The sequence below is a fragment of the Oncorhynchus masou genome, chromosome 16 (genome assembly GCF_036934945.1).
Source record: "Oncorhynchus masou masou isolate Uvic2021 chromosome 16, UVic_Omas_1.1, whole genome shotgun sequence".
Lineage (NCBI taxonomy): Eukaryota > Metazoa > Chordata > Actinopteri > Salmoniformes > Salmonidae > Oncorhynchus > Oncorhynchus masou.
Window position 1 is genome coordinate 7,294,910 of NC_088227.1, and position 17,102 is coordinate 7,312,011.

General features: G+C 41.6%; 1 protein-coding gene across 1 annotated transcript in view; it reads left to right on the plus strand.

Moving 5' to 3' along the window:
- Positions 1-4,931: 4,931 nt before the first annotated feature.
- The window catches only part of LOC135557163 (ankyrin repeat and SOCS box protein 2-like), a 32,643-nt gene continuing 20,472 nt past the window's right edge, over positions 4,932-17,102 (plus strand). The window contains exons 1-3 of the mRNA XM_064990372.1: positions 4,932-5,065; positions 11,362-11,664; positions 16,610-16,744. Coding sequence (XP_064846444.1) covers positions 11,369-11,664; positions 16,610-16,744 — 431 coding nt within the window. The 5' untranslated portion in view covers positions 4,932-5,065; positions 11,362-11,368. The remainder of the gene's footprint in view (positions 5,066-11,361; positions 11,665-16,609; positions 16,745-17,102) is intronic.

The window sequence follows — 17,102 nt, forward strand, 5'->3', positions numbered from 1 at the left end:
CTACATGTTATAGCTGGGACCCTTTGGATGACAAATCAGAGGAATATTTTCAAAACGTAAGTGAATAGTTAATCGCTAATGGTGAATTTATGAAACCTGTGCCAGTGGAAATTGGGGCACTGTACTCAAACAATCGCATGGCATGCTTTCGCTGTAATAGCTACTGTAAAATGGAGAGAGCAGTTCGATTAAGAAGAATTTAAGCTTTCAACCGATATAAGACACTTATATTTATCTTAATTTTTAATATCTGTAATTCTTATGATTTTTTACTTGAATTGCGCTTTCCAGTTTCACCGGAAGTTGTCCCTTTATCGGGATGACTAGCTCTAAGAAGTTTTAATAGAAAAAAATCGATACATTTAGCTTCGGTTAGAGGAGATGAGGGAGACTGAAATGAAAACATATGCTTTAAGTTATTTTCTTCCTCTTTCAAAATATAATTTGGTGAATCATGGATGACTCCATCAAGTTTCAATTCATTTTGGTAGCATTCCTATGTTAAAGATTCAAAAATAATTTACATTTACATTTACATTTAAGTCATTTAGCAGACGCTCTTATCCAGAGCGACTTACAAATTGGTGAATTCACCTTCTGACATCCAGTGGAACAGCCACTTTACAATAGTGCATCTAAATCATTTAAGGGGGGGGGTGAGAAGGACTACTTATCCTATCCTAGGTATTCCTTGGAGAGGTTTAGTGCTTTTTTCCCCATATTCCAATTGCTTTATTATTATAATATATTACACTTGATCTATGTTGAATAAGTTCCACCATTTATTTTGTTTTTTCCCCTGACTTATTCTGAGCCTCTATGGTACAGTTTTTATTGCTATTTTTCTGTTCTATTTCCTTTGTAGTATGGACTCCTTTGACCTAAATTGCTTTTGTTTGTTTTAGAGCTGAGTACCGAATTGCATGGCCTCTAAAGGCACATTTAAAAGAGTTCCATACAATAAGCGGATTTGCTATACCTATGATATGTTAGAACAATTCAGTTATAAATTCCTCTGTCTTAGTTAAAAACAAGTTATCATCCATTAGGCTTTGATTAGATTTCCAATAACCTTTCCCACGTGGAAATTCAGTAAGAGTAATGTATATGCCAATTATCTGTCAGTCCGACCTCAATACAGGATTAGGATTGAATCCTACTACACCGGCTACGCTCGTCTGATGAGGCAAGGCTTGAAAACTATTACAGGCCACAAAGGAAAACCCAGCCGCGAGCTGCCCAATGACTTGAGCCGATGTTGCTTCCAGAGGGAGCTTGGAACTCGGTAGTGAGTGTTGCTACGTACTCCAGCACTGGGCGGTCCTGTTCTGTGAGCTTGTGTGTCCTACCACTTTGCGGCTGAGCCTTTGTTACTAGATGATTCCACTTCAAAATAACAGCACTCACAGCTTACCGGGGCAGCACTAGTAGGGCAGAAATTTGATGAACTTACTTGCTGGAAAAGTAACATCCTACGATGGTGCCATGTTGAAAGTCAGTGAGCTCTTCAGCTAGGCCATTCTACTGTCAATGTTTGTCTATGGAGATTCCATGGCTATGTGCTCAATTTTATCCACCTGTCAGCAACGGGTGTGGTTGAAATAGCCAAATCCAGTAATTTGAAGTGGTGTCCACATACTGTACTTTTGTATTGAAAGCCTTCAGAAAAGTATTCAGACCCATTGACTTTGTTAGTTTACAGCCTTATTCTGAAATTGATTTTTTTAAAGTTCCTCATCAACCTACACACAACACCCCCAAGGGTTTTTTCGAAATTTTAGCAACTTTTAGAAAATTAAAAAACTGAAATATCAGATTTACATAAGTATTCAGACCCTTAACTCTGTACTTTGTTGAATCACCTTCGGCGGCGATTACAGCCTTGATTCTTCTTGGGTATGACAGTACAAGCTTGGCACGCCTGTATTTGGGGAGTTTCTCCAATTCTTCTCTGCAGATCCTCTCAAGCTCTGTCAGGTTGGGTGGGGAGCGTCACTGCATAGCTATTTTCAGGTCTCTCCAGAGATGTTTGATCGGATTCAAGTCAAGGCTCTGTCTGGGCCACTCAATGATATTCAGATGCTTATACCGAAGCCACTCCTGTGTTGTCTTGGCTGCGTGCTTAGCGTTGTTGTCCTGTTGGAAGGTGAACCTTCACCCCAGTCTGAGGTCCTGAGCGCTCTGGGGCAGGTTTTCATGAAAGGATCTCTCTGTACTTTGCTCCGTTAATCTGTCCCTCGATACTAACTAGTGTCCCAGTCCCCTCTGTGCCTTGACACAATCCTGTCTTAGAGCTCTACGGACCATTCCATTGGCCTCATGGCTTGGTGTTTGCATTGACATGCACTGTCAACTGTCGACCCTGATATAGAAATAATGTCCAATCAATTTAATTTATCATAGGTGGACTCCAATCAAGTTCTTGAAACATCTCAAGAATGATCAATTCCGAGTCTCATAGCAAAGGCCTAAGTAGGTCTGAATAGGTATTTCTTTATTTCTGTTTTGTCATTGTGGGGTATTGTGTACAGTGCCTTGCGAAAGTATTCGGCCCCCTTGAACTTTGTGACCTTTTGCCACATTTCAGGCTTCAAACATAAAGATATAAAACTGTATTTTCTTTGTGAAGAATCAACAACAAGTGGGACACAATCATGAAGTGGAACGACATTTATTGGATATTTAAAACTTTTTTAACAAATCAAAAACTGAAAAATTGGGCGTGCAAAATTATTCAGCCCCTTTACTTTCAGTGCAGCAAACTCTCTCCAGAAGTTCAGTGAGGATCTCTGAATGATCCAATGTTGACCTAAATGACTAATGATGATAAATACAATCCACCTGTGTGTAATCAAGTCTCCATATAAATGCACCTGCACTGTGATAGTCTCAGAGGTCCGTTAAAAGCGCAGAGCATCATGAAGAACAAGGAACACACCAGGCAGGTCCGAGATACTGTTGTGAAGAAGTTTAAAGCCGGATTTGGATACAAAAATATTTCCCAAGCTTTAAACATCCCAAGGAGCACTGTGAAAGCGATAATATTGAAATGGAAGGAGTATCAGACCACTGCAAATCTACCAAGACCTGGCCGTCCCTCTAAACTTTCAGCTCATACAAGGAGAAGACTGATCAGAGATGCAGCCAAGAGGCCCATGATCACTCTGGATGAACTGCAGAGATCTACAGCTGAGGTGGGAGACTCTGTCCATAGGACAACAATCAGTCGTATATTGCACAAATCTGGCCTTTATGGAAGAGTGGCAAGAAGAAAGCCATTTCTTAAAGATATCCATAAAAAGTGTTGTTTAAAATTTGCCACAAGCCACCTGGGAGACACACCAAACATGTGGAAGAAGGTGCTCTGGTCAGATGAAACCAAAATTGAACTTTTTGGCAACAATGCAAAACGTTATGTTTGGCGTAAAAGCAACACAGCTCATCACCCTGACCACACCATCCCCACTGTCAAACATGGTGGTGGCAGCATCATGGTTTGGGCCTGCTTTTCTTCAGCAGGGACAGGGAAGATGGTTAAAATTGATGGGAAGATGGATGGAGCCAAATACAGGACCATTCTGGAAAAAAACCTGATGGAGTCTGCAAAAGACCTGAGACTGGGACGGAGAGTTGTCTTCCAACAAGACAATGATCCAAAACATAAAGCAAAATCTACAATGGAATGGTTCAAAAATAAACATATCCAGGTGTTAGAATGGCCAAGTCAAAGTCCAGACCTGAATCCAATCGAGAATCTGTGGAAAGAACTGAAAACTGCTGTTCACGTTACCCTCGCGACCATGGTCACAGTGACCAACCTGACACACAACACAGGCTGGTAGCAGCTCATGGGCACTTAGGGGTAAAATGTCTTGCTCAAGGGCACAACATCAGCAGGTAGTATACAGAGATATTGTAGCTGGTAACCTTTTGGCTGCCGGATTACTCCCTGCGGATTTTCCCACAGGCAGCATCTAGGGGTTCAAACCGATAACTATCGCTTAAAATTCCCCCCCCTGGCGGTTGAGCCTAGTGGTTAAACTAACTTTGAAACCAAGATCTACTTGGAAAAGTTAGTTGTTTTCTATTTTGATGTTATTCACAAAAATAATAATAATAATAATAGGCACGCAAATGTTCACACTTTGATTCAGTAGGTAAAACTAGAAATGGGTTTTTCTGCTGATGCCAGGCTTTCTGCAACAGACTTTTTATTGCTTGTTCTGCACAACAACAAACAATTAGCTGAGTACAGAACAAACCCCTAAGCTCTACACTCAACAGGGTATTAACAAATTCACTGACGACATGACTGTAACTCTAGTGGCTGGTATTCTCGATTCCAGCCTGTGGGTATCTGTGAATTTGTCCACATACAAAAAGGGACGTAAAGTGTACTGGGTTTAGTAGTAAACAAACACATGACACAGATTGAGCTGCCAACACAACGGAAAGAAGCTAACCTTGTTGATCAACTTGAATCTTTTTTCATGCATTTTATGAACACCTCTTTGCATTGCAGTGATTTTAACACAACACAATACCAGACTGCTTAACATAAGAAACAACTCACCATAATTAAACCTGACCCAGACGCAGCAAGAGTCTGACCAAGCACAGGAGGTCTACAAGCCTAAAGACTGTACTCTGGACTACTCACAGTTTCCATTGAACATAGTCAATATCACTTTATTGTAATATTTACGAATTGTATGATTGACACATTTCCTGAATTTTGGGAATCTTTGCTTTTACTCCCAAGAGTTCCAGCTATTTGTTTTGTTGTTCAGCGAACTCAGTCCCTCATCAAAAAACTAGGCCAGCTCCTGCTCTGGAGCAATCTGAGCTATGAAGGGGGAGAGGAAAAGTTGGCCCACCATACCTTGGATATCACGTGAAGCCTCCAAAAATATCCTAGACGGCGAGAGCAGAAGCCCAGGCTCAGAGCCCTCCACTGTCAGAGGAGTGGAGAAGTCTTAGTGGGGGAAAGTGAGACTAACCAGAAAAGAAAAACACTTTTTAAACTGTTTTTGCCTCTGGAGAACGGTAAGAGCTTGGGTGGAAGGTAAGACAAATTTTGGACTATGTTGTTCTTCCCTGTATTATACTTATGCTAAAAAAATATTCTACTGAGCCATTTACTTTATTTTCATATTCTTATCTTTTATTATTACTTATTGCATTGTCGAGAAGGAACCTGCAACCTGCAAGGGCTCCCGAGTGGTACAGTGCTCTAAAGCATTGCATCTCATTGCTTGAGGTGTCCCTACAGACAGACAACATGGTCTGAACCCAGGCTGTATCTGAACCCAGGCTGTAACTGACCATGATTGGGAGTCCCATAGGGCGGCACACAGCGTAGTCTGGGTTTGGCCGGTGTAGGCCGTCATTGTAAATAAGAATTTGCATGACATTCTTATTAGGGGTGTGCCGACATGGCCATAATCATATCCATAAATTGACATACTTGTCATACTCATACTTGTGAGTGGAAAAAACTGAAAAAAACCATGTTTTTTTATGACTAAATAGATGTTGGCAAAATACCTCCCTGCACATTTTCAATGCAAAAAAGCTGCAGATTAGGATCAGCACGGAGGGGTGTGTGTGTGTGTGCCTGTGTCATCAACTTGCTGCAGGCAGACAAGTTTGCTGTCACTCAGTCAGAATACACATCAGCGTTTAATATTTTTGCCCTAACCTTTCCCCGCTTGCTAGATAGTATGGACATTGATGGCTTGACAGCAACAGTCCTCGACATGTGATTTATCATAGTAGCAATCTAAATGATCAGACCGAAAACATGCGAGGAAAACTGATCAAGTGAAATTATGAAGCGAGTGGACAGGAGAAATATAGCTTAAATCTATCCAATCAACACAGCAGGATTAACGTATAGCCTGCCCTTCTCTTTACAGCAGCCAGTTGAGTTATTTAGACCACATAGAACCTTGCACATGACTGACTGACATTAATAAGATAAGTCCTGGCCCCCCACAGTTTTTTCTATAACGGATAATTACAAAAAAACTTGATCATAATCATATCCAGAAAATGACATTATCCGTTACAAAACTTGCTTTGTCCGACTACTCGGCCCATCCCTAATTATTGTGTACAATGGGAGTTAGCCTTATTAGTTGACAAGCCACTTGCACATACTTTGGTTTTGCAGTTACATTCAACTACGTATTTATTTAGACAGTGATTCTAAAACGTTTAACTTGGCTCTATATTCTAACGTTTTGGATTTGAGATAAAAAAAAAATGTGGTGATAGTAGGGAATATCACATTTTATTTGAGGGCATTTTAAAACACTATCTTTTTTACCATTTAGAAATGAAAGCACCCCCATTTGAAAGTGTCATAAGTATTTGGACAAATTCACTTATTGTAAATTAAAATTAGTCAAAAGTGTTGTACTTGGTCCCATATTCCTAGCATGCAAAGTGTCACGGATCCCTTGGTACTGCTGCTCATTCCATTCACCAGCTCCAGAGGTCTACGTCTAGGCATCACTGAACTGGATACATTACCACCAAACCTGGACTGTCTTGTCTCATTACGCACACCTGGTTCCCATTCCTGTTGATTAGTATGTGTATATCCAGTTGAAGTCATACATTTACATACACCTTAGCCAAATACATTTAAACTCAATTTTTCACAATTCCTGACATTTAATACTAGTAAAAATTCCCTGTCTTAGGTCAGTTAGGATCACCACTTTCATTTAAGAATGTGAAATGTCAGAATAATAGTAGAGAGAATGATTTATTTCAGCTTTTTGTTTCTTTCATCATATTCCCAGTGGGTCAGAAGTTTACATACACTCAATTAGTATTCGGTAGCATTGTTTTAAATTGTTTAACTTGGGTCAAATGTTTCAGGTAGCCTTCCACAAGCTTCCCACAATAAATTGGGTGAATGTTAGCCCATTCCTCCTGGCAGAGCTGGTGTAACTGAATCAGGTTTGTAGGCCTTCTTTCTCGCGCACGCTTTTTCAATTCTGCCCACACATTTTCTATGGGATTGAGGTCCGGGATTTGTGATGGCCACTCCAATACCTTGACTTTATTGTCCTTGACTTTGTTGTCCTCCCTTGACTTTGTTGTCCTCCCTTGTGAAGTGCACCAGTCCCTCCTGCAGCAAAGCACCCCCACAACATGATGCTGCCACCCCCGTGCTTCACGGTTGGGATGGTGTTCTTCGGCTTGCAAGCTTCCCCCCCTTTTTCCAAACATAATGATGGTCATTATGGCCAAAGGGTTCTATTTTTGTTTCATCAGACCAGAGGACATTTCTCCAAAAAGTACGATCTTTGTCCCCATGTGCAGTTGCACATTGGAGTCTGGCTTTTTTATGGCTGTTTGGGAGCAATGGCTTCTTCCTTGCTGAGCAGCCTTTCAGGTTATGTTGATATAGGACTAATTGTATTGTGGATATAGATACTTTTGTACCTGTTTCCTCCAGCATCTTCACAAGGTCCTTTGCTGTTGTTTTGGGATTGATTTGAACTTTCTCACCAAAGTACGTTCATCCCTAGGAGACAACACGCATCTTCTTCCTGAGCGGTATGACGGCTGCATAGTCCAATGGTGTTTATACTTGCGTACTATTGTTTGTACAGATGAAAGTGGTACCTTCAGACATTTGAAAATTGCTCCCAAGGATGAACCAGACTTGCGGAGGTCTACAATGTTTTTTTCTGAGGTCTTGGCTGATTTCTTTTGATTTTCCAATGATGTCAAGCAAAGAGGCACTGAGTTTGAAGGTAGGCCTTGAAATACATCCGCAGGTACACCTCAAATTGACTCCAATTATGTCAATTAGCCTATCAGAAGCTTCTAATGCCATGAAATCATTGCCTGGAATTTTCCAAGATTTTTAAAGGCACAGTCAACTTAGTGTATGTAAACTTCTGACCCACTCAGAATTGTGATACAGTGAATTATAAGTGAAATAATCTGCCTGTAAACAATTGTTGGAAAAATGATTTATGTCATGCATAAAGTAGATGTCCTAACCAACTTGCCAAAACTGCAGTTTGTTAACAAGAAATTTGTGGAGTGGTTGAAAAATGAGTTTTAATGACTCCAACCTAAGTGTATGTAAACTTCCAACTTCAACTGTATCTCTGTTCCCCATTGTCCTTGTTGGTTATTGTTACCATGTCCGTTGGTCTTGTGAGCACCTGTGCTGTTGTATCGGCCATCATTTAGATTTTGTTTTTGAGGTCACTGTCTATTCAATGAAGTTTCATTGGGAAACTAGATTTTTAAGGGACTTGTTTTCAGTCTTTAGAAATTGGTTTAAGTTATTCCTTTGTGTAATGAAGAAGTACGGCCATCTTGAATGAGTGTCATTTGAAGTCTACTTTTTGAGAGAGGAGCATGACTTAAAGTAGCTTGAGTTTGTTGTCTTCCTGTATTGAACACAGATTCTCCCGTATTCAATTTGATCGATTATTAACGTTTAAAAATACCTAAAGTTGTATTACAAAAGTAGTTTGAAATGTTTTGGCAAATTTTACAGGTAACTTTGAGATATTTTGTAGTGACGTTGCGCAAGTTGGAAGCTGTGTTTTTCTGGATCAAACGCGCCAAATAAATGGACATTTTGGATATATATCGACGGAATTAATCGAACAAAAGGACAATTTGTGATGTTTATGGGACATATTGGAGTGCCAACAAAAGAAACTCGTCAAAGGCATGAATTATATTTTTATTTCTGCATTTTGTGTAGCGCCTGCAGGGTTGAAATATGCTACTCTCTTTGTTTACTGTTGTGCTATCATCAGATAAGAGCATCTTATGCTTTCGCCGAAAAGCCTTTTTGAAATCTGACATGTTGGCTGGATTCACAACGAGTAGCTTTAATTTGGTATCTTACATGTGTGATTTAATGAAAGTTAGATTTTTATAGTATTTTATTTGAATTTGGTGCTCTACATTTTCCCTGCCTATTGGCCAAGTGTCCTGCCTATCCCAGGGAGGTTTTAAATAAAACTTGTATTCTTTTTTATTGATCACAATTCTAGATTTCTAGCCCCTTGATATTATTGTTGGATCTGGTTTTAATAGCTAACATTTCAATGCCATAATAAATAGATATGCCAATAGTGGACAGCCTTGTTTTACTTCTCTTAACAATTTAATACTTTCTGAGAAGTAGCCATTATTTACTATTTTACACCAGGGGTTGCTATACATAACTTTAACACATTGTATAAGAGATTCTCCAAAATTAAAAATTGTCCAGGCATTTACATATGAATTCCAGTCATACTTCATCAAAGGCTATGAATACCAGGCCTGGTGTCACAGATTCTATATAGTTGTATAGTATTTTCTCGAAACTATCGTCCATGTAAAAACCCTGTCTGACTAGAATGAATAATATATGACAATACCTTTTTAATAAAATCTATGCGTTATGCATTTTGCTAGAATTTTGGCATCACAATACTGAAGTGTAAGGGGTCTCCAGTTTTTTAGGTCGGACTTGATCTTTACATTTACCTCTTGGGTCCTGTTTCAGTAATCATTAAATCAGACGTTCTTGATTGATTTTTATAGGAGTGGTTAAAGCATGTTAATAACGGACCTTTGAGTACATTGAAAAATATTTGATATACCTTTGATATACCAGCCCTGGAGTTTTCCCGGACGTGAAGGCTTTACTTGCATCTAGAAGTTTCTCCTCTGTAATTAGGCCTTCACATGAGTATTTCTGTATACCTGTTAATTGTACACTGTTAATTGTACACTATTAATATTAAAAATCTTTACAATTAACTTCAGTTAGTGGAGATGGAGGAAATGAAAACATATGATTGAAGTACTTCGCCTTTCTCTTTCAAAATATCATTTGATGAATCATGGATCACTCCATCATTTGTAACTTGTTTCTGTAAAATGTTGGTAGCATTTCTATGTTGAAGATGTTTCTATGTTGAAGATATGGTAGCATTTCTATGTTGAACATAATTACAGTTTCAACAGAAAGTATTCAGACCCCTTGACTTTTTCCACATTTTGTTACAATCTTATTCTAAAATTGATTAAATTGTTTTTTCCTTATCAATCTACACACAATTTCTTTTGTTAATTTATTATTTTTTATAATACATTCAGACCCTTTACTCAGCACGTTGTTGAAGCACCTTTAGCAGCGATTACAGACTCGATTCTTCTTGGGAATGGGAATCTCCTATTCTTCTCTGCAGATCCTCTCAAGCTCTGTCAGGTTGGATGGGGAGCATTGCTGCACAGCTATTTTCAGGTCTCTCCAAAGAAGTTCAATCGGGTTCAAATCCGGGCACTGGCTGAGACACTCAAGCACATTCAGAGACTTGTCCCGAAGCCACTCCTGTGCTGTCTTGGCTGTGTTCTTAGGGTCATTGTCCTGTTGGAAGGTGGACCTTCATATTAGTCTGAAGTCCTGAGTGCTGTGGAGCAGGTTTTCATCAAGCACTTCTCTGTACTTTGCTCCGTTCACCTTTGCCTCGATCTTGACTAGTCACCCAGTCCCTGCCACTGAATAACACCCCCAAAACATGATGCTGCCACCACCATGCTTCACAGTAGGGATGATGCAAGGTTTTCTCCAGAAGTGACGCTTGGCATTCAGGCCAAAATTGTAAATCTTGGTTTCATCAGACCAGAGAATCTTGTTCTCATGGTCTGAGTCTTTAGGTGCCTTTTGCCAAACTCATAGCAGGCTGTCATGTGCCTTTTATTTCGGAGTATCTTCCGTCTGGCCACTCTACCATAAAGGCTTGATTGGTGGAATGCTGTAGAGATGGTTGTCCTTCTGGAAGGAGGAACTCTAGAGCTCTGTCAGAGTGGCTATGGGGTTCTTGGTCACCTCCCTGACTAAGGCCCTTCTCCCCCATTTGCTCAGTTTGGCTGGGCGGCCAGCTTAGGATGAGCATTGGTGGTTCCAAACTTCTTTCATTTAAAAATGTGTGTTCTTGGGGACATTCAAGGCTGCAGAAATGTTTTGATATGCTTCCCCAGAAAACCTTTGGTTTTGATTATCTGGCCACTGTCTACAGATGCTCCGTTTTTTGCATTTGTGGCATGGAACCAATGCAAGTCAATATCCCTGATAATCCCATTTTTGCATGTCATGTCCAAATCATCTACACAATCAGAACCAATATGTATTTTTGCTATTTGGGTAAACTATTCCTTTAATCATGGTCTCTAGATGGACGATATTGTGGCACCCGCTAGGACCAGTCTTGGCCACCACTGGTGTAGGTGCCAAGGAATGGGTCTCAAGATCCAACATGGTGGACACAATGCATAAAGCATCATATTTAACCGTTATATTGTATCTTTTCTTTCCAGATCCAACATGGCAGTTGACAGCAAGTCCATGCCTGGCTCCACTATCGGCCCCACTCTGGGGTTTGATGACTACGCTCTCTACAGCAACCTGTCAGATGACGAGCTGATGCAGCTGGCTATCGAACGCAGCCTTAGTGATCCCCACAATGCCACTTCACTGGGTGAAGCCAGCAAGACCTCCACAGCTCTAGGCAGAAGAACAGTCCAGTTCAGGGCAAATCCACCCACAACTACACCGAACCCATCAAATCCACCTCGGGAGGACCCAAGCCATAGGCCGCCTACTGCCAACCCACCTGACGCGTGAGTACCAGCTGAAAAGACCCTTCATTGTTTTTCATGATCCACTTTTGGTTTTGGGCCCCCATTTATATTAAGTGGTAGGCTACAGATAGTTCCATGTATTTCAAATTCATTGGCATAATACATGTATTTCTTTTGAACATTTATTTGATTTAACTAGGCAAGTCAGTTAAGAACAAATTCTTATTTACAATGACAGCCTACCAGCGTTAGGGTTAAGGCCTTGTTAAGGGGCAGAACGACAGATTTTTAACTTGTCAGCTCAGGGATTCGATCCAGCACCCTTTGGGTTACTGGCCCAACACTCTGACCACTAGGCTACCTGCCGCCCCGTAGAACTATAACTGTCCTTATTTTTTTATATTTTTTTCACCTTTACCAGGTAGGCTAGTTTAGAACAAGTTCTCATTTGCAACTGCAACCTGGCCAAGATAAAGCATAGCAGTGTGAACAGACAACACAGAGTTACACATGGAGTAAACAATTAATAAGTCAATAACACAGTAGAAGAAAAAAAAGAGAGTCTATATACATTGTGTGCAAAAGGCATGAGGAGGTAGGCGAATAATTACAATTTTGCAGATTAACACTGGAGTGATACATGATCATATGGTCATGTACAGGTAGAGATATTGGTGTGCAAAAGAGCGGAAAAGTAAATAAATATAAACAGTATGGGGATGAGGTAGGTAAAATTGGGTGGGCTATTTACCGATAGACTATGTACAGCTGCAGCGATCGGTTAGCTGCTCAGATAGCAGATGTTTGAAGTTGGTGAGGGAGATAAAAGTCTCCAACTTCAGCGATTTTTGCAATTTGTTCCAGTCAGAGGCAGCAGAGAACTGGAACGAAAGGCGGCCAAATGAGGTGTTGGCTTTGGGGTTGATCAGTGAGATACACCTGCTGGAGCGCGTGCTACGGGTGGGTGTTGCCATCATGACCAGTGAACTGAGATAAGGCGGAGCTTTACCTAGCATGGACTTGTAGATGACCTGGAGCCAGTGGGTCTGGCGACGAATATGTAGTGAGAGCCAACCGACTAGAGCATACAGGTCGCGGTGGTGGGTGGTATAAGGTGCTTTAGTAACAAAACTGATGGCACTGTGATAAACTGCATCCAGTTTGCTGAGTATAGTGTTGGAAGCTATTTGGTAGATGACATCGCCGAAGTCGGGGATCGGTAGGATAGTCAGTTTTACGAGAGTAAGTTTGGTGCGTGAGTGAAGGAGGCTTTGTTGCGGAATAGAAAGCCGACTCTAGATTTGATTTTAGATTGGAGATGTTTGATATGAGTCTGGAAGGAGAGTTTACAGTCTAGCCAGACACCTAGGTACTTATCGATGTCCACATATTCTAGGTCGGAACCATCCAGGGTGGTGATGCTAGTCGGGCGTGCGGGTGCAGGCAGCGAACGGTTGAAAAGCATGCATTTGGTTTTACTAGCATTTAAGAGCAGTTGGAGGCCACGGAAGGAGTGTTGTATGGCATTGAAGCTCGTTTGGAGGTTAGATAGCACAGTGTCCAAGGACGGGCCGGAAGTATACAGAATGGTGTTGTCTGCGTAGAGGTGGATCAGGGAATCGCCCGCAGCAAGAGCAACATCATTGACATATACAGAGAAAAGAGTCGGCCCGAGAATTGAACCCTGTGGCACCCCCATAGAGACTGCCAGAGGACAGGACAGCATGCCCTCCGATTTGACGCACTGAACTCTGTCTGCAAAGTAGTTGGTGAACCAGGCAAGGCAGTCATCAGAAAAACCAAGGCTACTGAGTCTGCCGATAAGAATATGGTGATTGACAGAGTCGAAAGCCTTGGCAAGGTCGATGAAGACGGCTGCACAGTACTGTCTTTTATCGATAGCGGTTATGATATCGTTTAGTACCTTGAGCGTGGCTGAGGTGCACCCGTGACCGGCTCGGAAACCAGATTGCACAGCGGAGAAGGTACGGTGGGATTCGAGGTGGTCAGTGACCTGTTTGTTGACTTTGCTTTTGAAGACCTTCGATAGGCAGGGCAGGATAGATATAGGTCTGTAACAGTTTGGGTCCAGGGTGTCTCCCCCTTTGAAGCCGGGGATGACTGCGGCAGCTTTCCAATCCTTAGGGATCTCAGATGATATGAAAGAGAGGTTGAACAGGCTGGTAATAGGGGTTGTGACAATGGCAGCGGATAGTTTCAGAACTAGAGGGTCCAGATTGTCAAGCCCAGCTGATTTGTACGAGTCCAAGTTTTGAAGCTCTTTCAGAACATCTGCTATCTGGATTTGGGTAAAGGAGAACCTGGAGAGGCTTGGGCGAGTAGCTGCGGGGGGGCAGAGCTGTTGGCCGAGGTTGGAGTAGCCAGGAGGAAGGCATGGCCAGCCATTGAGAAATGCTTGTTGAAGTTTTCAATAATCATGGATTTATCAGTGGTGACCATGTTACCTAGCCTCAGTGCAGTTGGCAGCTGGGAGGAGGTGCTCTTGTTCTCCATGGACTTGTCCCAATTTCTGCCTGAAGAAGATGGCCTTTGCTTTCCTGACTGACTGCGTGTATTGGTTCCTGACTTCCCTGAACAGTTGCATATCGCGGGGACTATTCGATGCTATTGCAGTCCGCCACAGGATGTTTTTGTGCTGGTCGAGGGCAGTCAGGTCTGGAGTGAACCAAGGGCTATATCTGTTCTTTGTTCTGCATTTTTTGAACGGAGCGTGCTTATCTAAAATGGTGAGGAAGTTTCTTTTAAAGAATGACCAGGCATCCTCAACTGACTGGATGAGGTCAATGTCCTTCCAGGATACCCGGGCCAGGTCGATTAGAAAGGCCTGCTCACAGAAGTGTTTTAGGGAGCATTTGACAGTGATGAGGGGTGGTCGTTTGACTGCGGATCCGTAGCGGATACAGGCAATGAGGCAGTGATCGCTGAGATCCTGGTTGAAGACAGCGGGGGTGTATTTGGAGGGCCAGTTGGTCAGGATGACATCTATGAGGGTGCCCTTGTTTACAGATTTAGGGTTGTACCTGGTGGGTTCCTTGATGATTTGTGTGAGATTGAGGGCATCTAGCTTAGATTGTAGGACTGCCGGGGTGTTAAGCATATCCCAGTGTAGGTTACCTAACAGAACAAACTCTGAAGCTAGATGGGGGGCAATCAATTCACAAATGGTGTCCAGGGCACAGCTGGGAGCTGAGGGGGGTCGGTAGCAGGCGGCAACAGTGAGAGACTTATTTCTGGAGAGAGTAATTTTTAAAATTAGTAGTTCGAACTGTTTGGGTATGGACCTGGAAAGTATGACATTAATTTGCAGGCTATCTCTGCAGTAGACTGCAACTCCTCCCCCTTTGGCAGTTCTATCTTGACGGAAAATGTTATAGTTGGGTATGGAAATCTTAGAATTTTTGGTGGCCTTCCTGAGCCAGGATTCAGACACGGCAATGACATCAGGGTTAGCAGAGTGTGCTAAAGCAGTGAGTAAAACAAACTTAGGGAGGAGGCTTCTGATGTTGACATGCATGAAACCAAGGCTTTTTCGATCACAGAAGTCAACAAATGAGGGTGCCTGGGGACATGCAGGGCCTGGGTTTACCTCCACATCACCCGTGGAACAGAGGAGGAGTAGTATGAGGGTGCGGCTAAAGGCTATCAAAACTGGTCGCCTAGAGTGTTGGGGACAAAGAATAAAAGGAGCAGATTTCTGGGCATGGTAGAATATATTCAGGGCATAATGCGCAGACAGGGGTATGGTGGGGTGCGGGTACAGCGGAGGTAAGCCCAGGCACTGAGTGATGATAAGAGAGGTTGTATCTCTGGACATGCTGGTTGTAATGGGTGAGGTCACCACATGTGTGGGAGGTGGGACAAAGGAGGTATCAGGGGTATGAAGAGTGTAACTAGGGGCTCCATTGTAAACTAAAACAATGACTAACCTGAACAACAGTATACAAGGCATATTGACATTTGAGAGAGACATACAACGAGGCATACAGTAATCACGGGTGTTGATTGGGAGAGCTAGCTAAACTAGTAGGTGAGACAACAACAGCTAATCAGCTAGCACAACAACAGTACCTTATCTATAGTTACAGTGTAGAAAATAAAAGCTTTCTCTGATTATTATATGGATCTCGTCAGTAATGTGTGTCTATGTATCACTATACAGATCTCTTTTAAAGCAAATGTAGTATATGTTTCCAGATTTATACAACCTTTGGTGGGGTTTGGCCATTCGATTTCATATGTAGGTTGCAGACTTCATAAGTATGCATGAGTGGCGGTTTCCTCAAATAAATGACTTGACTCGTGCAGTGTTTACTTTATGATGTAGGATCTTAATTTGATCACTATTTTTTGGTGAGAATTTCTGCGCTGAAGGAAATGCAAATGAGCTTTGTGATTTACATAAATTCACAGAAAATCCGCGCTAACACAGTTATATTAACAGTACTGCACTTTTCATGTAGCCTAATTTTGGCCAGCTAATAGCCTAACCACAATCAAAAACATTCTGGATTAAACATTGAAATCCTCTTGCTGCAGGATTATTTTGCAGCAACAATACCAGTCAAAATAACTTGACTAATAGTGACTCTATAGTTTTTCACAAAAACTTGGTGGTACCCGGGTTTAAAAAAAAGATTACTTATTAGTACCCTGCAACTGTGCATGTTGGATATCAACTATGCACATGCATTAAGCCTACCACTTAGAAATGCTTTCGGAGGAACACTTGAGCAGTGGATTGTGGTGGTGGACAATTACTTTAGATGGCTGTACTGTATTCATTGATACAGAGCTTTCCAGAGTACGCATGTCAGCAATGAAAGTTGTTTCAGGATGAAATATTTCACTTTGAAGAAACACAATATACAATTAGATTAAGGACCCCCATATTACTTTCATTTATTTTATGTGACATTTGCATAAAATGTGACTGTCAACTAATTATATCTCACTGTTCCTGTAGCAGGAGAAGGACGTGTGAAGAAAGAAGGAAATGTGGAGACATTGTGGTGACTCATTTTGTCACTGGCAATGGAAAGCGCATGCTGGCATATCACAGAGGCGATGGCTCCATTCAGTACGTGCCAGACAGAGAAAAGTAAGTGTGTCCTTTCACAGATGGTATTTAGCAACATATATTGCCTTCACACCAAGACATGAACACTTCAGTATATGTAATAATGTTTCTATAATATGTGATGACGTTTGTTGTACTTTGTACATCATTTTTCCACGTTAAAGAATACAAACCTGTTGGGATACCTGCTGGGATTTCCACCACTTTTCAACCTCATATACATTATCTCCAGCAACATACCAAAGTGTACATAATGTATGTGAAAACGATGCATTTCTTTTACACTACAGAACAACGAAACGAAGAACAACAATGTACAACAGCGGTTTTCAAAACCTGCAACGTTTCTAGCCAGGGGAGGACATTTTCCTGCTCACCA